At 54.2% G+C, this 27,996-nt stretch overlaps 1 protein-coding gene and 1 long non-coding RNA gene across 3 annotated transcripts; both read right to left on the bottom strand.

Annotated features, from left to right (window-relative positions):
* Nucleotides 1-24: 24 nt before the first annotated feature.
* LOC147916972 (uncharacterized) lies at nt 25-15,722 on the bottom strand. 2 transcript variants are annotated; one of them, XR_015552163.1, is made up of 5 exons: nt 15,583-15,722; nt 2,901-3,119; nt 2,596-2,718; nt 2,069-2,190; nt 25-1,950 (listed from the first exon to the last, which is right to left on the bottom strand). It is a non-coding gene; the product is annotated as an uncharacterized LOC147916972 (long non-coding RNA). The 2 variants fall into 2 exon arrangements; XR_015552162.1 differs by lacking the exon at nt 15,583-15,722 and adding an exon at nt 7,113-8,091.
* Nucleotides 8,992-12,252, bottom strand: FOXL2 (forkhead box L2). The gene is made up of 2 exons (XM_087430474.1): nt 9,955-12,252; nt 8,992-9,569 (listed from the first exon to the last, which is right to left on the bottom strand). Exon 1 carries the CDS (start codon nt 11,469-11,471, stop codon nt 10,341-10,343), a length of 1,131 nt encoding a protein of 376 aa, XP_087286600.1. The 5' UTR covers nt 11,472-12,252; the 3' UTR covers nt 8,992-9,569; nt 9,955-10,340.
* Nucleotides 15,723-27,996: the final 12,274 nt, after the last annotated feature.

The following is a 27,996-nucleotide window of genomic DNA, read 5'->3' as shown; positions in this document are numbered from 1 at the left end:
CCAAAAAATTATGGTCCACTCATATAATGGATTATTAAGCATTCATTGAAAATCATGTTTCACATAATAATATACAGAGAAACTCTCATGGTGAAAGGTTAAAAGAAGCAGAATACAAAATGGAAAATTCTATATAAAAATATATCCTTTTAATAATGGAAATTAGACTTTTATTAAAATATATAAATAAAAGACCAGCAGAAAGTCACCGAAATGTTAACCGTGGTTACTTGGTGGGGAGGTGTGGGATCACCTACAATTTTTGTTTTCTTTGTGCATCTTAATATTTTATATTCCCAATTTTCTTCAATTTGAATTATTTTTGTAAATAGGGGAAAAAATATGAAAAGTCCTAATATAGAGTACTAGAAGTGCACAGCTACGATTATTGATTAATTTTTACCCCACCTTGGATTTCAGCAGGGGGCAGTGTCCTCCCCCCTCTTTGCTTGAGGCTTATTTCAAGATCAAGAATGGAGACGTCTTGAACCAGTTCTGTCACCACTAGGCAGACGCTGAGCCAGGACTTGTGCGGTGCGGGTCCGAAACCGGCCCCTTCCGGTCCTTGAGGCGCCCTTAATTTGTCTGGGGAGACAAGTGCACCGAAAGAAATGGAGGCAGCCAGCGCCAAGGAGATTACCCAGGCGACTATCAAGTGGGGTTGGAAGTCGATCGGAGGGGGAGGTCAGGGTTTTCTGCGCATAGGCCGCGACCCATGGTGCGAATCCATGTTGTGGTGCTGGGAGTAAAGGGACCTGAGCACAGCCTGGGGCTCTCCCCGAAGTCCCCAGAGTCCGCCGTAGCCTTCGGGGACCGGCCTGGCGGGCGCCTGCGGGTTACGGCTTCCCACGCCCCGCCCCGCTCCTCCGCGAGGGCCGGTCGGTGGGGGATCCCGGCGGAAGCCGCAGAGCAGCTGGATTGCCATCGCAGGGCTTCGGCTGTCCGAGCAGCGCCCTGGTTGGAGCACCCGGAGTTTCCGGTGCCGGCAGGGCGCAGGGGCCAGAGATTGAGCAATGCGGGAGGGTCTCGGCAGTGGGTAAAGGTGAGGCGGCCACTCCCGGGATCCAGGGAGAGGGGGTCGCCTTGCCTTGCGCAAGCCCTTCTCATGGGCGCAGCTCCCGGGCCGCTGAGGGCGGCAAAGATGTCACTTCGTGCCAGCAGAGGGCAGCCTCGAGGCTGTGCGGCCACATGGCGACCTCGCCACACCTCGGGCTCCCTTCCAGAGCCCAGGCTTTGCGGGGTAGGGGCGGCCTTGAAGCCCAGAGACCAGCGACCTCAGTCTGCCGGTGCCGGGCGCCGAAGCCCAAGGGCACCCAGCGAGAGGTGGTCAAACTACATCCCTCGGGAAGCCTCAGTATCGGAGAGGGAGGGCTTGGGGCCAGGGAGAACCAAATGCCCGAGGAGAGGAAGCAAGAAGCAAAACGCAACACACACAGGGAATATATATATATCTAAGCAACAGATTCGCTTGGCTAGGGAAGTCAGAGGCTAAGAGCCTTGGTGCAAGCAGGGACCTGGCGATGCGAGCTGGAGGTAGAGGGACCTCCAGACACAGGGATCCAGACACAGCTAATTGGGGATCCCAACCCCCGCCTTGGCCATTTCCTGGCTGTCGAATTTGGGACAATTCACTGTACCGCTCTAGCCTCCAACTCATGACTTCTGTAAAATGGGCATAGTGGGCTCCGAGTCTTTTAGAGTTGTTCGATAGTCGAGACAGCAGAAGCTCAGTGAATTCGTTTCGTCACTGCTCCGGCTCTGGCATAACACAGGGCTCCTGGGTTTGCCGCTGAATCTTGTCACCGCGCCTTTGCCTGACGTGGCTGCCTTGGGGCGCAGGCCTTCCAGGTCTTGGGACCGGGCTGCGCGTGGCCGGCCCCGGAATCGTTGGGCGCTCTTTCGCCGCACTTCTGCCCTGTGCTCCCCCTCCCTGGGCACCGTGTCGCCGAGCTACGGAAAAGAGAACGAATTGAAACCTGGCGCCTGGCGCGGTGGGTGTCCCGGGAAGCCTGGCGAAGGGCCAAGGCCCGCTGGGCCTGGGGTCGCTTGGGGTGCTAAACTGGCTAACCTCGGAGCGCATGGGCAAACACATCCACGTTCAACAGCGGGCAGGATCTGTGGTTGGCCTCCGTCTCTCACAGACTGTGTGTAAACGGGGACCCATTAACTTCTCTTGGCTTGTCTCCCCAACTAAAATTCGAAAAGAGAGCGTTTCCCAAGATAGTCGTGAAAATAGTGATCGAAAACTGTAAAGGCGTGTGCAAATGTGAGGTGTAATTACTACTCGAGAGCAGCCAGCTCCCTCAGTGCCTGCACAGCGCGGGAACAGGACAGACGCAAGAACAGCGTACAAACGTGTGCACACGCACATCACGCATGTATGAATGTGTGCGCATGTCTCCCTAGAGGCACGACAAATCCACACACGTATGCATGTAAGTGCACACAGATACGGGATACCCTCGTGCAGACGCGTGCACGCACACTCCGCACGTGAACACGACTGGTTGTGCCTGGAGACGGAGTGTGCACACAGCTCAGCTGATCTGTTTCTCTAGAGCTGGGTCAGCGCCACCCGGGGAAGCAGGGTCTCACGTGCTGCGCCAGGGTGCGGGAAAGCCCGGATCCGGTCAGCGCCTCCGTGCCGCGGCGCGCCTTTATCTCTCAGCCGCCGGTGGGCAGCTCCCGTTTCAGTGAGGACCAAGATTCCCGAGTCGGCTGGTGGGGGCAAGGGGCGAGAGAAGGGAGAAGCGGAGGGCCCTCTGGGCACGCGAGGCTGCAAGGCCTCACTCCCCAGGTCTGTCGCTTTTTCTTTGCCTCCCCAGGTCGCGTCCCCGTGGAAGATAAAAGAGGGGCCCTGATCTTCCATTCGCTCAGGGAAGGCGGCCCGGGTCTCCTACCCTCACAGGCCATCACGAAGGGAGGCGAACCGAGGGGTCGTCGTCGGCCTGGGACAGTACGCGGCTGCAGCGCATGCCCCGACGTGGGTGCGTGGGAGGCCCGCGGCGTGGCTGCTGGAGGTCCCTCGGTCTCCGCACTCGCGGGTCGCCGGGCTCTTCTGCTCGCTATTTCTTGGGAAGGATTCCGAGCGGCGCAGCACTCGCAGCACCTGTGTGTGTCTGCGGAGAAAAGCACCTCATTTGTACCCTGGGAAGCCCAAGGCCGCCGCCATGCAAAGGCAACACTGCGGGGACTTAAGTTCCTCGGCGACGCGCGTTTCTAAATCGCAGAAAGCTACAGGATAGGGTCACAAATGCTCTCCCGCCATCTCCGCAGACCCTTTCGGCCGGCAGGAGGGTGTTACGCAGAAAACTTGAGGCCAAGCGCTGGAGGAGTGTGCGGGGCCGAGAGAAGGCACAGAGACACAACTGAGACAGACATGGCACGGGTTCGGATTCTGTCGGCCAACCAAGCACAGCGGCCGCGAACGTCAGAGTCGTAGCAAAAGTTGCTCACGATTCCACTTCTTCGGACCAATTCAGGCGAGGTCGGGCGGGGAGACACGGCCCCTCACCCTCCTGGGGCTTTAAGTAGGAAATCGTAATGCTAGTGGGAATTGGGTCCAAGGAATTCAGTAGCAGAAACCTTTCAGGGGAAGTCGGGAAACGCAGATCGGTGCCTCACTTGAGCCTGGGGCTGGAAGAGCCGTCCCCGGCCCTGTAGCCCGGTTCCGGCGGGCCTGTTAGAAGCGGCCAGTGCGACGGCTCCGCTGCCCCCTCCCTCGGGATTCCAGAGGGCTCTGACCCGGCCTTTATCTCGGCGCGGTCAGCAGTCTTGGGGGCTTCAGGAAAGAAGACAAAGGCCCGGTGTCACTGCGGGCGGGGGCTCGGTTTCCTGACTCTGCTCACGCTCACAGCCTTTAGCGGTTGTTGGGGGAGATTTTTAAAAATACGTGTCGAATTTCCTTTTTTCCCCCTTAGAAACAAACAAAAAAAGCAAAAAGCATATTCCCCTTCCCTCCTCGTCCGTAGAGATTAAAGTTTTCTGGGATCCTGCCCTTTCCTCGTCTGTGCCCGCCTAGAAAAGTAATTTTCCTTGGTACATAGTAGAAAATTCGGGGAAAGGCTTTGTTTTATTCGGTTTGATGAGTATTACTAAGAACAACCGGGTCAGGCTGAGCTCCCTCCTTGGAGAACCGGAGTTTGCCTCCTGGCGAGGCGGGGACTCCGGCGGCCACTGTCCTGTGCGCTCAGCACCTCTGGGGACGACGAGGGCCCCGTGCGTTTCCTCTGCCCGCCCCGCCGTCGAGAGCAGCCTGGGCTCGGACGGGCCCGGTCACTCTCCCCGGATTTTGTTTAGAGCTGCCCGCAGGCGCCCAGTCGGCGCCCGACGACCCGCGCTTGCAGCGCCGCCCGCAGGCCTGCGGACGCGAGGCTCTGCGGCCGAGGCCCGGTCTTCGCGCCGCGGGCCCCATGTCGCCCCGCTCCCCACGCGCGGGAGGCGCCTCAGCCCGAGGCCGCTCGGCCCAACCCGCTTCCTGCGTTTGCCCCTCAGGTTTCCCGTCTCTCCACGAAGACCAAGAGGAGCCTCTCCCACAGGCTGACCTCCGCCACCTCCCTCCCGGTGGCTACCGACTGCTTTTCTAAAAAAGGAGGGGGAAAAAAATTCAAACAGCCCTGAGTTCCAGAGGGAGGCGCCTGAGGGCTGGAGGCGCCGGCCCAAGGGCCCGAGAGTGACGGCTGTGCCTGGACCCAAGCGCCTGGGGTGGTGCCGCGCCGCAGGTCTGCCGGGCCTTCTCAGAGGAAACCTGGTAGATCGCAGAAAATTGCCTTAGGAGTAGCGAGAGGGGGCTGGAGGGGCCCCAGGCTGGGCACACGGTCTGTGCCCCCAGGGTTCGAGTATTCACTGCGGGGGCAACAGGATGCACCTCACATCACCCCCAGGGTCAAGGGGCTGGGGCAGGGCAGACGCACTGCCTGTGCGGCGACCAGGGAGGTGCTCGGTGGTCTGGGCTCTTGGGGGCGCAGGGGTGGCAATGGCCGCTGGGTTAGAATGTCAGACCCTACAGGGTTACTACCAAAGGCTTTTCCTTCATTTCTTCCTTTTCCTGCTTCCTGCCTTCCTTCCTTCCTTCCTTCCATCCGTCTTTCCATAGGGGAAGGAAAACCATATTGAAAGATCTACATATAAACTGGGCACTTTGACATTAGAACATTTGATTATTTTAACATCCCTGTGAGGTTTATATAATTCTATTTTATAGTTGAGAAAACTGAAATTCAGAAAGAGTGCTTTGGCCAACGTCACACAGTTATTGAAGGAGGTCACTGGGCTCCACACTAGTTCTTTCCAGCTGAACAGGCCTCTGTCCTTGCCCCATCTGGCACAGGCCACCTCCCCGGGGTGACATGGTCCTAGAATAAGCTTGTCGGAGCTCACCACCGATCTGAAGCCTGTGCAGCAAACAGCCAGCACAGAAGTTCTCCGGGGTGCAATCTGCCTGCAGCTCAGACCCAGCCCTGTGCTTCCTTCTTCTCAGGCTGGCTCCCCTTTCACCCACTGAGCTCCCCCCCACCACATCAGTGGCAGGGCTTGTGCCACTTGGAGAGCCCCAGTGGGCAGCTGGGCTCAGCACTCTCAGGTCTTTCAAAATTTCTGAGGCTGTTTGCCCTACAGATAGTTGGGTGACCTCTGTCTGGCCCCTTCTCTTAAGGTCCCTTAAATGTAAACCAGCAGATTTGGGGTTCCTGGGGCCCAGACATTCTTGTGGCAGAATGGAGCTCTCTCTCCAGAAAGCAGAAAGCTCATAAGACTGCTTGGTTTCAAGAATCCTTAATTTCTGGTCATCCTGAAGGCAGAAGTGAGGGCATGAAGATCACTTCCAACCGCTCCCTGCTTCTGGTCCCTACCACATAGCAGAGGTGTGGGCTCCTGGTCCCATTCCTTCCTACAGGTCCCACAGGCTACTCCAAGAAACAGAGGCTGCCCTGAGGAGGCAGCAAGACAGACAGGGCACAGTCACTACCAGCTTAGCTCCACAGAGTGGGGGCACTGCAAGGCTCCGGAGCCTGACCAAGCTGCTTCCTGGCCCCCGTCCCCCTCCCTGAGGCTAGAAGCCTGGCCCAGCAGTTACAGTGCTCCAAGCTTTCATTAAGGGAAGAGCTCATTCATGGGCAGACTGTCTCAAGTCTGACCCAGTTTCCTGGCCCATCCTCTCCTGCCCCTCCTGCTGCTATGCAAGAAGCCCTGGTCTGCCCCTCATTTCCACCCACCGCCAGGGGGCTCCTGGCAGCCCAGGGCTCCTCATAGCCTAGAGCTCCAGCCTCTGCTAATGGGAGACCCAGGCAAGGGCCAGAGGGCATCTAACCTCAGGTGAAAGGTCCTGGGCTTCATGCCCACCCAAACCAGGGATGCAGGGCAGTGAACTCTTTACTTATGCAAGGGGGAAACTGGCCCAGGACACTTTCTGGAGTAGGGTAGGGGGGCCATCCCAGAGAACCCCCTAGGTCTTCATCCCATAATACCTTTGTGCATGTACCGCACTGGCAAAGATTTCTCCCAGGTCCCCCTGAGAACAGGACACCCCCCCAACCCAAGTACTCTGACTGCCGTCTTAGGGGGGCTATCTTAGGGGGTGGGGGTGACCAAGAATTCATGTGTAAGTGTGAGGAGGGGGGCTCATCTTGTCAGTGGTGTGAGGATGTTTACATGCATGCAAGCGCACACATACTCCTCATTCAATACCACGTGTAGCAACTCATTATCCAGGACATGCAGAAATCGGCAGGGTATTTGTATCAAACTCTATTTACATTGTATTCACAGTACACCCTGGCAAACATATACACATCCACCCACGTGGTCCGGACATCTAGACCAGACTGTATGCTAAGGCACAATTGTTACATATCAAGAACTCTCTTAAATACTTTTGCCCTCACTTAGGGAATTCCTTAAATCATCTTCTCTCACAGAAACACAAAAGTGTAAAGAAGGAGAGGAGAGAAAGGAAATGAGAGAGGAAGCCAGCCACTGCATGGAACTTTTAGCATTGGGGGAAAATGACCAAACTATGGAGTTTTGGAGAAACCCCTAGGGCTAGAATTAGAGACAGATGTCTTCCTGTGGGCATCCATGGGGAAGTGGAGTATGATTTGGCTCCCTTCTCTCACCTCCTCCAGTCCCTGTGTAGACCAGAATCCCTCATCAATTCCTTCATTTCATCCTCTGTACTTGGTGAGGCTGCCGCTCTCTCCCGCATTGGGTGCCTCTTGCCTTTCAGTTCCTGGGGGTAGAGAGAGGTTCTGTCTTCCAGTGTCGGCCTAGGCCAACTTCCTCACCTCACTGAGAGGCTCTGCCCTGGAGACTTCCCTCCTCTGCTTTCTCTGCTCCGGATAGCAGTTGGGGAGTGCTGAGCGTCAGCTTCGGAACAGAGAGCCTCAACCAGCCAAAGCAGAGGCTCTGTACGTATTCTCTGTTATCATTCAGCAAGCCAGGATTATACACCCAGAACACAGCTGCACACATCACCAATGACATACGAATGCAACACACAGTGTGGTCCCAGTAAGCATTCCCCCAGTATTAGCCATATGATAATTACAATGCCCCAAATATATGCCCTCTCCGAAGGTGAATGACATACATACCTCCCACCCTGTCACCAGGGCACGACTTACACTGTATGCACACATTTGCAGCAGGCATAGACTGCACAACTACCCATGGGATACGTGTTCACACCACAGAAAGCACAAACAGACAAGTATGCAGCCGTCTACTTTCTTTTCTACGACTCCCCTTAGTCAGCCAGACAGAGGCACAGCGGGTCTCCAGAAGCACCCAGCCATCAGGTCTGACCAGCCTCTTGGGCTTCCGGCTCCAGCTGAGACTCCCTCTCCACCCTGCTCTTCCAGGATCCCTCTGCCCTGGCAGACTCCAGTCCTGGTCTCAGGGTGTTGTTCCTCAGGATCCCCAAGACTTCATCCTCCACCTTCCAGCCTCCCGGGAGATGCCTGAGGGAGGAAGGGGTGTCCTGTGCCAGAGCCACTTCCCCGTGGGCCCAGCTACACATAACAGAGATCCCACCATGACGTTCCCCCGTTGTAACCACCAGTAGACTCAAGTGGGAGGCCTGCAGGCTAGTTCCCTGCTGCGCGCTGCCGCCCGGGCTTACCGGTGGGCCTGGACCTTCGGCCACCGCTGTCCAGGCCCAGAGTGGCAGAGTGGGGGGCGATAAGGGACACGTGGCTGGGCGCGGGGTCCAGTCCAACCTGTGCCGCAGTCGCTGAGAGAGTCCAGTCGGCTGATACCTGTCACCCTCTCGGAGGAATGAAGGCAGACCACCCCTAACCCGCCTCGGAGCTCCGGGCTGCAACCCAGTCAAAGGCTCGTGTGCCTGCACAGAAGCACAGGTCTTAATTCGTTATTTGAAGACTCAGTAACGGAAAAGGAAGAAAAAGATTAGATTTCTACAGCCTCGAAGTATGCTCACCCCTCTGTGGGATGAGCTCACCGCTCCCAAATCTGTTACACAGATCTCAAGGTAAATGAATTGTGATTAAAAATAAGGCAATCAGTCACTCATTACATTTGTACAGAGGTTTGCAGCTTACAGAGCATTTCCGCAACCAGGATTTCATCTATTTGGAATAAACTCTTATGGTTGTTATACTTGACTGGAAAAATTTAAAAGTCTGAGAACAAAATAACGAAAACAGCCCAGACACCCAAGTACAACCATGTAAGAGGTAAAATGCAAACTTGCATGAGTACAAAGACAGAACAAATCCTACCGACAGACTCGCCTTGTGACGGAACCACGGCAGATAAAGTTTCCGATGATGTTAAACAGCCGCAACACCAGCGATGACACAGAAAACAAACAGTCCCCGGGGAAAACAAAGCCGCCACGACAACCACAAACGCCCCCCACTCCGGCTGCCCTCATCCCTTGTTTATCTGAAAAAGGATACAATTTTGCTGAAAATCTCTCTCTTTTAACTATCTGCTGAACAAACTTAGGCGCGACGGAAATAATATAAGTCTGTGTTAAAAGAAAGAACAAAAAATTTATTCGGGAATTGACAAGACAAAAACAACAACAACAAACAAGGAACAAAACAACAAAAGTGCTCTAGTTCTCTCTAGAAAATTTGGTCCTCCAAACGACACACTACAGGACAACCAGGTCTCGGGTTTTTGGGCCGGCCGGCTCCGTGTCCCAAGCCCGCCTGGTCCGACTGCTGCCAGGTTTCACATTTCTCCTGCCCAGGGTGGGAGAAGCAAGACGTTTGAAAAATAAAAATCAGGGAGAGGACGAGCCGTCCCTGCAGCGTCCGCCAGGCAGGCGGTGATCGCCCGGCACTCGGGGCTTGCATCGGAAGATCCGGGGAAATTTGTTTTTATTATTTTATTTTTAGATAAGGAGAGAGGGAAAAATCCCCCAATTCGTAGAAAAAACCATCTTTTACCGAGCATATTCGTCTACCTCGCTCTCCGACCACAGCTTTTTGAAGGCCCGACAGGAATTCTACTTCCAATCTTCTGGAAGAGAAGATTTTCATGTTTTGCTTTAGCAAACTCCAAGGCCACAATACTTCGCCGGTTTTCCCGGTGAGTGTTTTTCCCTAAAAAATATTTTTTGATATTATCTAAAATAGCCCTACTGATCTTTTTAGCAAAACATTACCCAGCCGCCTGGGCCTGGAGGTGCCCGAAGCGCCGGGACGGAGAGCGGAGAAAAGGCAGCCTCTCTCTGAGCCGGGATGTGGTGTAAACCCGGGCGCAGGCCGCCTAGCGAGGCGGCCCTGGCTCCCTGCTCGGGCCCAACCCCCGCCCCGCCCAGTGGGCCCGGGCTAGCGGCTTCTGAACAACTCCAAGAAGGTACGCGGAGCTGACACACGTTCGTCCCTTTCTCGGGCGGCGCGAGTCCTGTTGCCGACCCAGGCCAGCGCTTCGAGCCGAGGATTGCTCGGCAGCCGGCTGGGGAAAGCCGAGAGCGGGCGCACCGACCTGTGCGAGAAGGCCGAGAGGTCTGCGCTGCCGGCGCCCAGCTGAGCCTCGGCCCCGGTGCTTCCTCTCCGCCGTGAACCGTGCGCTGCCAACTTTGGCGCTGGGGCACCGGGAAGAGACGAGGCCTTCCAAAAGCGCGCGGAGAGGCGGCCTGCAGGCCGGAGGAGCAAAAGGGCGTGGAGGGCAGGGAGGCGAGCACAGGAGGAGACGCGGAGGAGACAAAGAGGAGCGAGAGAAGCTGAGAGGAGCGAGGAGGCGCAGAGGAGCCGTAGGCGCTGGCTCAGGATGCGGCCCCAGCGGGTGCGCGGTCCGACTGGCGGCGGTGGCTGCGACCAAGACCGGCGTCGCGCGTCCCTGCCTCCTCGCATCTGGCGTGCGCTGGGCTCTCAGAGATCGAGGCGCGAGTGCAGCGCGCCGGTCTTGCTGTCGTGGTCCCAGTAAGAGCAATGCATCATGGCGAGCTCAGGCTGCCGGGCGCAGGCAAACTGCAGGCCGGGCGCGTTGGTGGGCGCGGGCGCCGGGGGCGCGGCGGTAGCCGGGCTGGCAGGGCTGAGCTGGCCCGGGGGCGGTGCGGCGGCCCCGTGGTGCGGCGGGGCTGGCGGGGGTGCGGCGGCCGCGTGTAGATGGTGTGCGTGCGGGTGTGAGTGGGGATGCGGCGGCGGCGGGGGCGCGGCCGGCGGGCCTCCCAGGCCGTTGTACGAGTTCACCACGCCCGGAGGCAGCGCCATGCTCTGCACGCGTGAATACGGCCCATACGAGGCGGCTGGGCCCGCCAGCCCCTTGACCACCGCGGCCGCTCCCGGGCTGCCCGGGCCCGCTGCCGCCGCCGCCGCGGCCGCCGCCGCCGCGGCCGCCGCCATCTGGCAGGAGGCATAGGGCATGGGCGAGGGCGGCTGCGGTAGCGGCCACGAGTTGTTGAGGAAGCCGGACTGCAGGTACTTGGGGGGCGCCAGGTAGCCGTAGCCGTCGGCCCCCGCGCCCGCCACACCGCAGCCGCCCGCGGCGCCTCCGGCCCCAAAGAGCCCCTTGCCGGGCTGGAAGTGCGCGGGCGGCGGCCGGAAGGGCCGCTTCATGCGGCGGCGGCGCCGGTAGTTGCCCTTCTCGAACATGTCCTCGCAGGCCGGGTCCAGCGTCCAGTAGTTGCCCTTGCGCTCGCCGCCGCCCTCCCGCGGCACCTTGATGAAGCACTCGTTGAGGCTGAGGTTGTGGCGGATGCTATTCTGCCAGCCCTTCTTGTTCTTCTCGTAGAACGGGAACTTGGCGATAATGTACTGGTAGATGCCGGACAGCGTGAGCCTCTTCTCGGCGCTCTCGCGGATCGCCATGGCGATGAGCGCCACGTACGAGTACGGGGGCTTCTGCGCCGTGTCCGGCTTCTCCGGGGCTGTCCCGGCGCCGCCGCCGCCCTTGCCCGGGCTCGGCGGCGGCGGCGCCTCGGGCTCCTTGGCCGCGCGGCCGGGCTCCGGGGCCAGCAGGGCCCCCGCCGCGTCCTCGGGCTCGGGGTAGCTGGCCATCATGACAAAGCCGGCGCGCTGCGGCCAGGCAGCCCTGCTCTTTTCCCCCGGCGCTGGCGCGGCAGAGTCCGGGCGCACAAGTCCGCTCACGGCCGAGTCTCAAACTTCTGCCGAGTGCGGATGCGGCCCGCGCTCGCTCGCTCGCTGGTGGCCTCTCTCTCTTCTCCCCTCTTCTTTCCCTTCCCCTAGGGAGCGGCCGGCGGGAGTGCAGCTCAGCCTCTGGCCATGGGGAGTCCGCCCAACAGAGAGGGGCTCCGGCCCCGCCGCCCCTCCCCGCGCAGGCCAGTCCCCGCCTCGGTGGGTTTTCTTTTCTGCGCTCTTCCCCTCCCCCCACCCTCCGGTTTCCCGAGGCACGACCCGCGTCTCTGGCCGAGCTGCCTCCTGGAGTCCCTAGTGCGCCAAGAGTCTCGCTCTGTTCTGATTCGTATGGGCTCCGCCAAGTTCCGCTTGCGTCAGGCGTCTTCGCCCCTATAGCGGGGCGGCCAGTCGCGCACGGGCGAGTTCATCTCCAAGTCACTTTTTGTAAACGCCCCGCACAGCCGGGACCGGCCTGCCCCTCCCAGCGAGCTTAGGGGGCACGGCGGACGGCTCGGCTCGCGCTCTCATAAACCCTTGCAATCTGCGGGTGCTCGCTCTGCGGACTGGGCCAGGACATGCCGAGGGCCCGGCGGGCCCGTCCACACTCGACCCGTGTCCAGGGAGCTCGGCCCCTAGCTAGGAGAGGCGCGCCAAGCCTCCTCGCAGCTTCAGGTGAAAGAAAACGGCGCCTTCGCTCTGCCCTTTGCTGCTGTCTTGGGGCAAAACTTCTAGCTCGGGGCTGGGGGAGGGGCAGCACGGTGAGTGGGCCGGACGGGGGTGGGGTGGAGAGAGCTGCGCGGTGGCTTCGGGAAAATCAGCCCAGAAACGCGTGTCACTGAATGAAGAAACCTTGGCCTGGCCGTCCCTCGCGCTCTCAGAGTGACTGGGCCGGGATGGAGCTGGGGAGAGGATCGCTCGGAAGAGGCGCCCCGGGGCGCCGCGTGTAGCCCCTCCGCCCTTCCGTGCGCTGCCCCTGGACCTAGGGACCAGACCCCTCCTCAGAATCCGCGTCGTAATCCCACGGGCTGGATGTGTGCTTTAACACCATCAAGTAGACCCGGGTCTGCTCCTGCTTCGACGCAGGCGCGAATGTTGCCGTGGGGCTTTGCGCGACTGTATATGTATGTGAACCACTTCTATGTGAGACACACAGAAGTCGTGGGGAGGGTCAGTCCTTGAGACACGTGACATACCAGCTGCCCGGGTGCACGTGAGCTGGTGCAAAACACAGGTCTGCACTTGTGTTAGGTGTGGTATTTATGGGGTAAAACATTTGTACTTACAGATATGTAATGATATATGTGTATCACGTATCAGAGTAAATGCGGTTCATGGATATTGCATCTTTCTTTTTCCCCCTCTCTCTTTTCTCTCTCTTCCTCTCTCCTTTTTTCCTGCTTTTCTTCCCTTCCCTCTTTTCCCCCTTCCTTTTCTTTCATTTTCAATTCTTCCTGCCTCCCTCGCTGCCAGAGTGTATATATACTCTATCACAGGCTAGCAAGAAAAACAACAGACTGTGAGGGAGGCTCTTGTTCAAATCTCTTTCCTGAGGAGACATTTGTTCTCATCTTTCTCCAGGGGTAAGTTCTCACCTACCTTCAGCAAAAGTCTGATCAGGACCCAGTTACCTCTGCATGCACGGAGATGGTCTCAGGGGAAATCAGCGCTGGCAGAAAGTCAGGTGTGCCTTTTCATAGTTAACTTAGTCTCAACAAAAAGTCTGCAATCATAGCATGAAAGAGATGGCTGGGGTTTTGAGTCCTCATCTCCCAAACTCCTTGGCGCTGAGGGGGCTGGGATGCTTTGTGGAGGAAGGTGGACTGACTAGATGGCATGCAGGTGTGTGTTAGTGATTGGCATGTCTGGAGCGGCTGGCCCAAGGCCTGTCACTACCTCTTCCTCCCAGGCTCAGAGTCTGAGGAAGCCTGAAGAGCCTTTAGTGGCCTATGGCTCCACAGGCCACCTGCATGTGCTGCCTGCTTCCCACTCAGGCCTCTGATCCGCATTCTGAGATGAAAGGAGAGGAGGACAGAGTGATGGGGCTCTTTGGAATTCAGCATCTTGAAGATGACTCCAGAGAGGTCAAGAGGGCAGCCTCGTCTGACCACCACAGTAAGAGGAAGCATGGCTCTGCTAAACTCACCTCAGTAAATACCCTCCTCCACCACCATTGAAAATACAGTCGTGCCCCGCATAATGACGTTTCGGTCAACGACAGACCGCATATACCACAGCGATCCCTTAAAATTAGTGCCATAGAGCCTAGGTGTGTAGTACGCTATGCCATCTAGGTTTGGATAGGTACAGGCTCTGTTGTTCGCAGGACGACGAAATTGGCTAACGTCGAAGCTCTCAGAACGTGTCCCCGTCGTTAAGCGGCGCATGACCATACCTTAAAGTGGCTTGGTTGCTTTCTCCCACTGCCCCCAACAGACACGGGAGCAAGCAGCACTTGTTTAAAACGTCTGTGGCCGCTTCCTAGCAGGAGGGCAGGTGTTCTTCTTCTTCCTCACCCCGGTCCGTGCCCAGACTGTGGGTGGGAGTGGGGGAGTCAGGTTTGGGGCTGCTGCAGATGGACCCCAGTGCCCATCCTCCCCCAGGGCCTGGGCAGGGGGAAAAACAGCTGGGGTTGGCCCCACCCTAACGGGGGGGGGGCGGTGCTCTCTCCTCTCTTTTTTTCTGACCACCCAGGCTGGCGCTCTGGCTGTCTCTTTCTCTCCCCCTCCTCCTTACAGGCATTTCCGCTGCGGGCCTGCAGCAGCCAGGTGTAACAGCATTGTTGTGTGTGTCATCACTTCCCCGAATTCCACACTCGGCTCCCTTTTCAGCCTTTAAGGAGTTTGTGTGTGTGTAGGGGGTGGGGGTAAAGGAAGGAGTTCCTCCAAAGGATTTTCTGAATGGAAAGAAGCGGAGTCCTGTTCTCCCAGGTATTGATTTCTGACTGTCTTTCCGAGGAACGGAAACCCCAGACCACATGGAAAAGGGAGTGCCCGGCGTGTGCTCACTAGGAGGGGCTGGAATCAGTTTTTCCCCAAGATGCGCGTTCACACGGCTGCCCCGCATTCGAAGGCTCGGGAAACAGGCAAGGAAATGCAGGCCGGGAGGTGCGGACGGTGCTCCAGGGCCTCCAGGCCTCCGTCTGGGGAGCCGCGAGCGGCGTCGGGCGGGCGGCGGAGGAGCCGGGCGCGAGGGCGAGCCCCCCGTGGCTGCGCCCGGCCGCGGGCGGTGAGGCGGCTCTCCAGGAAGCGGTGGGCGCGCCTCGGTTTGCTTCTCGGCCCCCGGGGCCGGCTGGGAGGGCCCGCTTCCTGGCGCGGTCGCGCTCCCGCCCGCAGGGCCGACCTGGCCGAGGCTCGTGTGGGGCCCCAAGGCCGTCGCCTTCCCCCGCGGCACTGCGGCGACAGGGCGCCGGCTCAGCGACCTCGGGGCGGTGCCCGGTTTCCCAGGGGCCGCCGGGGCCGCCGCCGCCGGTCCTCCCGCCGCCTGCGGACGCCGTGCCCGGGACCCGCCGACGGAGCGCGGCCTCGGCTCCCGCGCCCGCCCCGCGCCTCCGGGGCCCCGAGCAGTTCCCCCGGCTCGAGGGAGGCAGACGCGCTCTCCCCCCGGCCCGCAGTCCTGCAACAGCCGCGCCAATGGCCCGCGCCTCGCGCTCCGGCGGCCGGCCCCGCCGGGTGAGCGGCGGCCCGAGGCAGCAGCGCTTCCCCGGCGCCGCTCGGCTCGTCCCGCGGCCCGCTCCTGGCGGGGCCCTGAGACACCCCCGTGCCCGCTCCTGAGCGGGGAGAGAGGCCCCGAGCCCCGCAGCCTCGGGTCGGTATGGCTACGCGGCGCCAGCGGCGGGAAAAGGGCAGCCTGAGTGCGCTTATCCGTCCATCCTCATATGGCTCCACACTCAACGCCTGTCAGCACGACCCCCGCCTCCCCCGCAGGGACCCGGGTCCCTCTCCTCAGGTCACATTCCTGCATCCACTTCTCTCTGCCTCTCTCTCAGTCAACCGTATCCGCACCGCTTCCCCCTCCCCCACTGCTCTCTCGCGCTCACCTGTTACATATGCTACTTCAGATGCTGTCAGTCTGATGCCCACTCACACTCTTCGCACACTCGCACACTCGCTTGTCTCATGACACAGAAGGACCTCTTGGCTCCATGTCTGCGAGTCTGACTCCCAGCAGCCCGTGGATTCTCTGATGTCCTTGGCTTGTGGTGAGGGTTTCTGGGCTGCTACCCGGATGTTCCCGTGAGGAGAGGTTACTGCTCAGAGTTCTTGGATGAGCTCAGGTACAGAAGATACCCCTGTGCGCTTTAACACACGCGGGCCACTCACACATTCTTTGTCTCTGTTTCGTAGCTCTGCTGAGCTCACTGCCTGCACTGACAGGCAGCACCCGAGAGGGTTGCACGGTGCTTGTGCACACACCCACATGGTTCTTGTGCACGCACCCACACAACACCAGGCCCCAGGCCAGCCGGTATTATTCTGCCTGGTTGAGATTAGCAGAGTCACTTACCCAAATATGTCTTAGGGAAGAGAGTGAGAGAGAGTAGGGAAGGGGAGAGAGAAAAGAGAGAGGAGAAGCCACTACCCATTCTGGGGAAGACTCCCAGATGAGAGCTGTTTCCAGTTGGTAAATATCCTGTTGAATGTAGTAGCCCCACCCCCCACCCCCCATGTCCCCTCTGTGGGGGACCTGGCTGGGAGGCAGTAGGCCAGAGTTCTGGGCTCTCCTTACCTCACTGATGTTGGACCTCAAGTCTACCAGAACCTCTTTGCCCCAAGGAGTGTGTACCCTACCATCTACCGGGCAGACTACCATACCTCAGTTGTAGGCCTTTCTCCTGGTTGAGCCTAATTCAGGGAGAAGAGACAGAGGGGGCTGGTTCCTGGGCCATGTGAGGACCTGCCCCTTCTGCAGACCTCTGGGATGCTGCCAGAGACAGAATTCTAGGGTGGCCGGAGCTGCTGACCAGCTTCCTCTGATATCCCATGGCCGTGCCCGCCATGGCCCAAAGCCATTTTGTTCAGCCCTGAACGCTGAGTACCTGCCACCAGGCCCCAGCACTTGCTTGGCAGCATGATGTGTTGTTGTTTAAAGTTGCCTGGTTGCCTTTCCCCACACCCAGTATGCAGGCCTTGATGGGCAGAGACTCTGTCCTCCACTTCTCACTCAGTGCTTCCCCCCAGGATGGGCTGGATACATTCTAGTGGAATTGGAAAATGACTCTGCTCCACAGAGGGAATTGAGAAAGGCCACTTTCCTTGTAATGAAGCTGATTTTCCAAGAAAGTGACTGCAGGTGGGGGAGAGTGGCTGGACCTCTGAGGGCCAGCTCAGAATTCCAGAGTCCTCTGCCATTTGGGGCTATCTGTGCATTACGGCTGCATAGGCATGCTGCTGAGCCTTAGCCAAGGACATAGGACACCTCGCTGGTTCCCTGATCGTGGTGAGGACCTGCCTGAAACATTCAAACTACACTTTACTGGGAATAGAGAGGCCTCTGCATCTGCGCCAGCTGGGTTGCAAGGTAAGGCCTGCTGTCTGGAGCCCCAAGCAGTGCCATGAGGGGACATTCATCTTGGTCCTCATTCCCAGCTCAAGTTTCTCTACGTATTTGGGCACTGTCTAAAGAGACTCCGTGCAGGAGAGCAGTTTAGATGCCTAGCTTCAATGAAGTCTGGAGGAAGGTTGGGAGGAGGGCTGAGTTTTGTGTTTTGTATTACTGGTCTTCTGAAGGAGATTTTCCTCATGCCAAAATGGGGTGTGTATGCTGTGTAACTTACATATGGTAAAAAATATGCATCTCAAGTGTATGGCTTGATGTATTTTTACATATAATGCACCATGTAACCACCACCCTGATCATGGTATGAAACGTTAACATTCCTTTCACCTCAGAAGGTCTCCTCATATCTTTTCCTCATCAATACCTACTCCTAAAGGTAACCTGTATTCTGATTTCTATCACCATAGATAACTTTACCTTCTTTGAGCTTCATATAAATGGGACATAGATTCTTTTGTGTCTGGCTTCTCCTGCATAACATGTGTTTGATATTCTTTCATCTTGTTGCACATGTCAGACATTTGTCTTTTTTGCTGTGTAGTATTCCACAGTTTGCTTATCCGATCACCTGTTGATGGACATTTGTGTAGTTTCCAGTTTTGTGATATCATAAATAAATCTACTATCAACATTTTTGTACATGTCTTTTTGTGAAGGGCATTTTGTTACCCTTGAGGGAATACCTAGGAGAGCAGGTGTGTGTTTAGTTTTGCTAGATATTGCCAAACAGTTTTCCAAAGTGGAAGAACAAACTACAGTGCTATGCAGACAGACACACATGCTCTAACAGGGCCTTTTCCTTACAGACAGCATTCTCTCGAATGTGCTTATTAGCACTGTATATATAGCACTCCAGCTATTATTATTATCATTATAATAGAATAAAATAGCTATCCTTTATTGAGCATGTATTTTGAGCCAAGGACTTTACATTCATTCTCTCATTTCATTTTTATGACAAACTTAAGAGGTTGGTACTATTCCCATTTTACAGATGAAGAAACTGAGGCTCAGAGGAGTTAAAGAACTTGCTGAAGTCCCCTAGCCAATAAGTTGCAGTGTGACTTTGGAGTCCTGAGTTCCGCTCTGCACATGTGTCTCTATTGGTCCTTGCAAGGTCAGGAAGTCCTTCCTTCCATCTGACCAAATCTAGCTGCTGTTTATGAGACCTCTTTGCTATAACCTCTGGTCCTCCCCACATACGTTGTCACACCCAGGCTTGAGATCCGTGTACACACACGTATGCACCCAGTCTTCTCACAGCCATGCACACTCACTGTGAAGAAGGGCACGGGAGCCAATTCAGCGAAAACCTCAAAGCTTGCCAAGCCCTGGGCTCAGCAACCTGATGGTGTTCCTCTCAGACAATTTGCAGAAGAAGACTGGACCAGAGACAAATCTGTTTCTAGATGCTACAGAGAAGAATTCAGAGGCCATCCTTCCCCAGGAAGACATGGGCATTTGGTCCCCCTCCCAACACACTGAGCCAAGCCCATAACCGTGATGCTCTAGGGGCATCAGCCTGGGGCATCCCTCCATCTGCAGGGTTCATCCAGGGATGTTCATCTTCTCCTAGAAGGAGATGGTAGCCTGGGGATGTTGCACTTTGCCTGGGAAAGTGGTAAGTGGAGAGAATGTGTGTGGTCTGAGCAGGGCTACAGAGAAGAATTCAGAGGCCATCCTTCCCCAGGAAGACATGGGCATTTGGTCCCCCTCCCAACACACTGAGCCAAGCCCATAACCGTGATGCTCTAGGGGCATCAGCCTGGGGCATCCCTCCATCTGCAGGGTTCATCCAGGGATGTTCATCTTCTCCTAGAAGGAGATGGTAGCCTGGGGATGTTGCACTTTGCCTAGGAAAGTGGTAAGTGGAGAGAATGTGTGTGGTCTGAGCAGGGAGTGAGCATGAAGTCTGGAGAACTGCACTTTTGGCCAGAGTGCTTGACCGGGCCCTGCAGCGAGTGGTCACTCTGAGGAGAGCCAACAGACTTCTCCTCAGGACCTTGTCCTAAGGATGTTGTTACCAAGTATCCAAGCCCCTGGGCTTGACTGAGGGGAGTGTGCTGCCCCTGTGGGTGGAGGCCATGTGTGGGTGCTACACTGGGTGCAGCTGGCCCCTCCTCAGGCTCCTTTTTAGACTAATTGAGGCCTTGCTGGGCTCTGGGTTTGTAATTGGGGGTAATTGCTGACAGGCTGCTGTGGTGGTACAAGCAGGCTTTTGTTGGGGAAACAGTGGTCAGGATTTGGGGGCTTTGGGTGGGACCAGTCCAGGATTCTGGTGTGCTCCATTCCAGGTACCTCTTAGCCCCAGCCTTTTGCTAGGAGGCAGCACTTCTGAGGAATGGGGACTGGTAGCATGTCTGAACAGAAAGGGACCCTCTTATATGGGTGATGGGAAGTCAGGTCCAGAAATACACCAGGTCTGCTCTAGGCCACAGAGGTAGTGCGATGGAACGGAGGTCCTGGTGCTTGTACTGTCATCCATGCACACCTGCTACAGGCCGGGAGGCACCGTGATGGGGTGTTTAACACACACCTCTGTCCCAATTCGTATAGATAGCAGCCTGGGAAATTATGGCACCTTGCTGAGCCTCAGAGTTTCAAAATTTTATCATTTTTTGAATAGGCAATATATTTACATATACCATATATGTACATATATGGTACATATATACATATATTACATATACCAAAATTTAAAAATATGAAGGCTTACAGTGAAAAGTCTCCCTCCCACTTCTGTCCCCAAGTCACCCTTCTCACAGGCAGCCAGTGACCCTGGTTTCATATATATCCTTCTGGCCATACTTTATGCATGCACAAACCTAATACATACATTCTCCTGCCCTTCCTCACTTTTTGCACATGGCAGCATGTAACACACTGTGTTCTGTACCTTAGAAATCTTTCCATATCAATGCATTCTCTTTTAAGAGCTGCATGGTATTAGGTTGTTTTCAATTTTTGGTTTTTATAAGCAATACTGTAATGTGTAATCTTGTATATACTATATATATATTATATACTTTGTCTTGTATATAACCTGGTATATATTAATTTTGTAAGTGCGTGTATATATCTGTAAAAAAATTTCTGGAGGTGAAGAGCTGGGTCAAAGGGTATGTGCATTTGTAACTTTGATAGATGTTACCAAATTATAGTTTAGTCCTTTTTTTTTTTTTTGTGAGGAAGATCAGCCCTGAGCTAACATCCATGTCAATTCTCCTCTTTTTGCTGAGGAAGACCGGCTCTGAGCTAACATCTATTGCCAATCCTCCTCCTTTTTTCCCCCCAAAGCCCCAGCAGATAGTTGTATGTCATAGTTGCACATCCTTCTAGTTGCTGTATGTGGGACGCCGCCTCAGCATGGCCGGAGAACCGGTGCGTCGGTGCGTGCCCAGGATCAGAACCCGGGCCGCCAGTAGAAGAGCGCACGCACTTAACCGCTAAGCCACGGGGCCGGCCCCCATAGTAGTCCTTTCTTAACTGCAGTTTTGCTTTCCGTGGTTTCTGTTACCCCCAGTCAATTGCTGTCTGAAAATATTAAATGGAAAATTCCAGAAATAAACAATTCATAAATTTTAAATTGCATGCTGTTCTGAGTAGTGTGATGAAATCTCATGCCATCCTGCTCCGTCTCACGGGATGCAAATCATCCCTTTGTCCAGTGGATCCACGCTGTATACACTACCTGCCCGTTTGTCACTTAGTAGCCATCTTAGTTATCAGATCGACTGTCAAGGTATGGCAGTGCTTGTGTTCAAGTAACTCTTATTTGACTTAATGATGGCCCCAAAGTTCAAGAGTAGTGATGCTGGCAATTTGGATATGCCAAGGAGAAGCCATAAAGTGCTTCCTTTAAGTGAAAAGGTGAAAGTTCTCAACTTAATAAGGAAAGAAAAATAATTGTATGCTGAGGTTGCTAAGATCTACGGTAAGAGCAAATCTTTTATCTGTGAAGTTGTGAAGAAGGAAAAAGAAATTCATGTGAGTTTTGCTGTTGAACCTCAAATATGCATGTATGGGAAAAAACAATATAGATAGGGTTCAGTACTGTCCGTGGTTTCAGGCATCCACTGGGGGTCGTGGAACATATCCCCTTGAGGATAAGGGGGGACTATTATACCCTTCTTATAGATTGAACCAGTATGTATGCCCACCAAAAGTGTATGGGATTCCTGTTTCTCCACAGACTCACTAACACGCATTTCCTTTTTAAGAAATAAATCTTACAGATATAGTTGAAGACCCCTCTGTACCCTTTCTAGATCCCTGTCTGTCCCTCTCTCTCCTGAAGTGATCACCACAGTAAACTTGGTGCTTAAAATTCTTATAGCTGTTTTTATGCTTCTACTACATGTATAGCCATTCCTAGGCAATACTTAGTATTGTTTTGTGTTTCATAACTTTATATAAATGGTATCCTGCTGTTGCAGAAAGACACGTGCTTGCTTTTTCATTGAACCTTATGTTTGTGAACAGTTCCTGGTTGATACACAAAGACAAGCTCCATTCATTTTCACTCTGTTGCCCCATGCATTGTGTGAGCACACCACGGTTTATTTATCCATGCCCTTGTTGAGGGACGTTGGGTTATTTCCTATTCTTCACTGTTACCGATAGTCCTGCGATGGACATTCTCATACATGTCTGCTAGTGCTCCTATGCTACAGTTTACTGAGAGATGGGACTGCTGGATTGAAGGGCACAGACATCTTCAACTTTACTGGTTATTGCTGAACAGAACCCCAGCTTCTTCACTGTAACACAGAGAGAGTGATGCCTGTACCCCGGGAAGTCAGTGTTAGTGAGTGGGATGGTGGAGTGGGAGAGAATGTGGGCTCGGCTCTCAGCGATCCAGACTCAAATCTTGGCTCTTTGATCTACTTGCTGTGTGACTTTGGGCCTGTTATCCGGCCACTCTGTGCCTCAGTTCCCTCATCTACAAAATAGTGATGATAGTATCTAGGTCACAGTGTTCAGGAGAAGATTAAATAAGATACTATGTTGAAAAGTATTTAGCACAGGGTCTGGCACAGAGGAAGCACTAAAAAACCCAGCAATTATTGTTATTAACATTATTATTACTGTGTCTTTGTTTTTAACCTGTTATTGTGGCACATTTCAAACCTATAAAATAGGACAATGAACCCCCATCTGGTTTCTTCTATGTCCCCACCCGTTTCCTCACCCTTCCCCCACTAGATTCTTTTGCAGCCAATCCCAGACATCATATCTACGACTTCACTTGTAAATTAGTGAGTTTATATCCCTAAAATATAGGCACTTAAAAAAACATAGCCACCATACCATCGTCATACCTGAAAGTTGAGACTGATTTTTCAGTATATCAAATGCAGTAGTCCCTCCTTATCCGTGGTTTCCCTTTCCATGGTTTCAGTTATCCACAGTCAACCTTGGCCTGAAAATATTAAATGAGTGAAGGAGAGAGAGAGACTACATTCACATAACTTTTATTGCAGTATGTTGTTAAAATTGTTCTATTTTATTATTAGTTATTGTTGTTAATTCTTACTGTGCCTAATTTATAAATTAAACTTTACCGTAGGGATGTATGTATATGAAAAAAGCAGTTTATATAGGGTTCGATAACTATCTGTGGTTTCAGGCATCCACTGGGGGTCTTGGAATGTATCCCCTCAGATAAGCGGGACTGCTGTACACAGTTAATGTTCAAATTTTCTCAGTAGTCTCAGGGGCCTGCCAGTGGTGCAAGTGGTTAAGTGCATGTGCTCCCCTGTGGTGGCCCGAGGTTCGCCGGTTCAGATCCTGGGCGTGCACCAACGTACCTCTTGGCAAGCCATGCTGTGGCGGAGTCCCATATAAAGTGGAGGAAGATGGGCACAGATATTAGCCCAGGGCCAGTCTTCCTCAGCAAAAAAAAAAAAAAATGGAGGAGGATTGGCAGATGTTAGCATAGGGCTGACCTTCCTCACACAAAAAAATTTCTCACTAGTCTCAAAAGGATTTTACAGTTGGTTTGTTTGAGTCAGGATCCAAATAAGATCCATACATTACTTTTGTCTCTTAAGTCTCTTTTAATCTATAGATATCTCTCCTCTCCCTTTTACCTCCTTGCAATATATCTGTAAGATAGGGGGCTGCTTGTCTTACAGAGCTTCTCACAGCCTGGATTTTGCCGAGCGCATCCCTGTGGCATCCTTTAACATGCTCCTCTGTCCTCTGCATTTTCTGGGCATTGGCAGATCTAGAGCCCTGGTTATTTCAGGTTTGACATTTGGGCAAGAACACTTTACCAATGGTGTTGTGTAGTTCCAGCAGGAGACACTAATGTCTAGTTTTTTCTCTTTTGAATTTTAACAGCCATTGATGATCACTGCCTAGAGCCATTATTCATTAGGGTTCATTAGCAAAATGGTGATATTTTAATTCTATCATTCTTTCTTCGTTAATTAACTGGACTCTTCCATGAAGAGAAACTTCTATCAACCATTTGATTGCCAGGAGGTAGAGTCTGTGGACAGGCAGGGTGAATGAAGGATTCTTCTTATATTTAGTGGCAATGACAAACGGGCCAAGTGATCATTTAGGAAGTGGCTGATTTTGTGGGTCCTGAAAGATATTAGGGAGTGTCTTCCACCCAAAAGAAGGATGGAAGAAAAGAAAGAATGAATGAACAAATGCACCAACTCCCAATCGTATCATTCATTTCTGTGCACACGATTGTTGTATCCCTTTTTTATGCAGTGGCTGTCCTGGGTGTGGGGTTGCAGAGAGGAGCGGCGTGTGATTTCTGCCCACAGGGAGCTCCAGGTGACAAGTACACAGCCTGCACACAGCTCCCCAGCCCAAGACACAGGTGCTGTAGGAGGGAAGGGGAAGAAAGGAGAGATCTCTGGCTGGGTGATGTGGGAAGACCTGGCAGGTAAAGGTCAAGTCCCCCAGGAGAGGCCACAGGAGGGCTGAGCTGCCCACCAATGTCACTGCAGAAGCTGGGGGCCAGAGGACAGCATGTTTTTGCTTTACTCAAGGGGCACTTTCAGCTATGCACCTGTGGGTGCCCAGGTATGTGCCGAGTGGTCTGGTGGACATAGGAAAAGACCTAGTTTCTGCCCTTGAAGAGTTTTCTTCAGTCTGTTTGGGAAGAGAAGCAACACACACTTGATCCACAATGGATCAGCAAGCAGTGGGTATAATTCAACAAACTTTTCTCAAGTGTTTACTGTAAGCCAGAAGCAGGGCTCTGAAGGCAACTTGGACATGCCTCTACCTTCAGCATGCCATTTGGCCACCTCAGCATGCCCGTGTTCTGGCTGCTCTGTGTTCATGTGCACCTCTCCTCTCACTCCAAACTAGGGGTGCATCCTTGGTCTTGTGGGCCTTCAGGCTGCCCTACCTGGACGTGGTAAAGATGACTTGCCTGTCAGTGTCTTCTCAGCTGCTGACTGTTCATCCTTCAAGTCTGCTCAAGGGTCATCTCCTCTTGGGGGTCTTCCCTGGCCCAATAATCTACATTGGCAGACTGGGCTGGGTATTTGGGCTCCCATGGCACCTTGTCTGTGTTTCCTTCTATCTCAGCAATTATTATCTTCTGTTGTAATTTATTTGTTAATTTATCTATCTCCTACTAGACTGTGACCTCTCTGAGGGCAGTGGCTGTATTCTTATTGGCTTTGTATTTTTAGTGCCTGAGGTATCTGTATGTCTTGCAGAAAATGTTTTTTTTTAAATTTTTATTTATTTATTTTTTCCCCAAAGCCCCAGTAGATAGTTGTATGTCATAGTTGCACATCCTTCTAGTTGCTGTATGTGGGACGCGGCCTCAGCATGGCCGGAGAAGCCATGCGACGGTGCGCGCCGGGATCCGAACCGGGGCCGCCAGCAGCGGAGTGCGGGCACTTAACCACTAAGCCATGGGGCCGGCCGGAAAATGTTTGTTGAATGAATGTCTATGATGCCACATTTAGTGCTTCTTTCTGGTTAACATTTACTCTGGGAAAAGATTAGACATTCAAATGTTGTTAGTCATTGACACTTTAGTATGAACCAGTCCAGATTTAATGATAGTTCTGTGAGAGGTAGAAATTTGGGGTGGGAGGGACTCTAGGACAAGTGTTAGATGTCAACATGTGTGTGTTCGTGGATAGTGAGGCGTCAGCATGAAGAGGAGGGGACTTCAGGGTTGGAGAGGGTCCTGGAGGGCTCTAAGGCAAAGGCTGCTGGCGGTCTGGCCAGGTCTCAGGTGGAGGAGGGAAGGCACAGCTTCCGGGTGTGCCAGGCTGACGCGCGCCTCGGGGGTAGGGCGCTGACAGGGCGGCGCCTGCTTCCCCACCGGGGCCCGCCAGAAGCGGCGGCCGGCGGTCGTCTTTCCCGGAGGTGCAGGAAGCCCGCGAGGAGCCCTTGCCCGGCACGCAGGCCCTTCCAGCCCGGGCGCACGAGCCACTGGCCGCCCGCAGCCCTCCTGCCTCCCCGGGGCCCTGAGCGCGCCCAGGCCGCGGCTCCCCGCGCCGCGAGACCCGGCGGCTCCGCCGCGCCTGCAGCGAAGCCCCGGATGCCTGTCCCGGAGGACAGAGAGGATCCGTCCTGAGATGGTGGGGCCGACCGCAGCTACTGGAGACGTGTGAACAGGGCTTTTGAGGCCAAAAGGAGGGGTACTAAGGCGTTCTCTAGGTGGGGGCGACCTGGAGCCAAGGTCAAGTCCGGATGCAGGGAATACCGTGTGGGGAGACTGGCGCTTGGTAAGGGCAGGCAGGACGCCTTGGTTGTAATTTTCTGTGAGAAATGGGTGCCCACGGGTTCTGGGACTGGACAAAGTTTCTGGGAGGTTATTTACGTGTCAAGGGATGGTCTTTCCTTAGTCTCTCAAGGTTGAGCCTTAGGAAAGCTGTCCGGGTAGAATGCCTCTTGTGTATGGCAGTCTGTGCTGACCCAGTGCTTCCTGATAGTCTCCATTTCTCAGGTCTGGGAGGGGATTTCTGTTAAGATTCCACCAGATTTTCTTTGGCCCCCCGGGGGCTTTGGGGCAAACTTGTTTGCAAACTTTGAGCTCCATGAGCCACCTGGGAAGAGGAAGCCTCTACCACATGTGTAAGTTTGCTGGACACTGCTGCTCCCTCCTCCTCAGGACTGCCTTCAGGTACCACTCCATGGTTGGAAGAATTTGTCATTCGTTCCAATGAATGTGTCCAGGCACCACCTCTGCACTAGCTCTGTGCTAGGCGTGGAGGTCTGGAGAAGAAGGCTTGTTCTTGCCCTTGGGGAAGTACAATTTAGTGGGAGTTGGATAGGTAGACAGAATAATGCAATTTAGTGTGATAAGTACTGTGGTGGGGGAAGGTTGAGGCTCTGGAAGCATGGGGGAAGTCTTCCTGGAGGAGGTGATGCTGGGGCTAAGTCTTGAGGGATGAATCAGAGCCAGGGAAGGTGTGGGGAAGGCATTCCAGTAAGAAGCAGCATGTGTGTAGAGGCCCAGAGCTGAGGGAGGAAATGGTGCTTGCGGGGGAGCACCAGTGGCTGGGTTTGGCAGCGCCCAGCATGGGGGAGGGGTGATAGGCAGTGGGCAATGAGGCTGGGCAAGTTGACAAGGTCTACAGCACTGAGGGCCTAGGGTGCCTCCCAGAGAGACTTGAACTTTATGCTGAGGCCATTGGGGGTGTCAAATGGGAGTGAAGGGGAGGGTTTGCGTGTTAGGAAGGTAATTCTGGCTGCAACGGAGTCCAGGTGAGAGACAACGGGCCTGCACTAAGGAAGGAGCAGGAGGATGGAGAGAAGGGCACACCTTGAGAGACATTCAGGAAGTGGGATCTGTGAGACTTGGTGACTGATTGGAGTGGGAGTGAGGGAGGAGTCAGAACAATCCTTAGGTTTCTGACTTGGTCAGCTCGGCACAGAGTGTGGCCAGAGGCGCAGGTTTCATGGGCAAGATGATTATGTGTGTGCAACACATTGCATTTGAGGGACGTGCCCAAGGAACACCCAGGTGGAGATGTCTGGGAGGCAGTTGGACATGGAACATTGGACTCCAGAAAGAGGATTGAGAGTCATTAATTTATAGATGGGATGGGATGAAGTCACCCAGGGAGGGAGTGGAGAGAGAGAAGAGAACGTTAGAAAAGAAATGAGTAGAGTTGGAGGAGCCTGTAAAATGACTCAACAGAAGTAGCCAAAGAAGTGAGAGGTAACCGAGTGTGTGGTGTTGCGGAAGCCTTGGGAGGCGGTGGTCAGGGTCTTCTCAGGACCGTCTTTCACACCCACCTTCTCTGGCTTCCCAGGCCTGGGGTGTTTTGCTCCTCCAAGGAGTGGTGGGTATTTTTGTGGTGACAAAGTCCCTCTGATGGTGAAAATTCAAATGTTGCAGGAGACTAGTTGTGGGACAAAGGTGGGGGGCTTCTTCTGTGCTTTAAATACTCATAGTTACTATTTATGCAACTCTTACTGGGTATTGGCTACTTTACATACATTATTTTATTTAATCTTCAACTCTTTCAGATAAATATTATTTCCCCCACTTTACAAATGTGGAAACTGTGGCTCAGAGAGTAAGTGTCTTGCCCAAGGTCACACAGCTGGTGAGAACTGGAGCTGGGATGCGGCATCAGATCTTTTTGCTTTACATGTCCTAGTTATTTTGTTTTTTACTGCCGTATGCTTTTTTTCTTAGCACATGTTCAGTGGTGGCTGCCTCCTGGATTGGCATCTGAGCCTGGCCTGGCTTGCTCACACCCTCCAAGCCTCCAGGCCACGGGGACTTCAGAGGAGACCTGTATCCCAGATTAGTCCTAAAGACAACATGCTCCTGAAGAAGAAAGCGGAGGTCTAGGCACAGCCGAGGCCTGTGATGGGAAGGGCTTCCCGAGAATCAGTGGGGAACTTCCTCCTGGGAAAGCCATGAGAGGGGCAGTTCCTCTCCTGG

This window comes from Ceratotherium simum, chromosome 5, assembly GCF_057802395.1.
Source record: "Ceratotherium simum simum isolate JZ-2026a chromosome 5, ASM5780239v1, whole genome shotgun sequence".
Lineage (NCBI taxonomy): Eukaryota > Metazoa > Chordata > Mammalia > Perissodactyla > Rhinocerotidae > Ceratotherium > Ceratotherium simum.
This window is presented reverse-complemented; position numbering and strand designations above follow the sequence as displayed.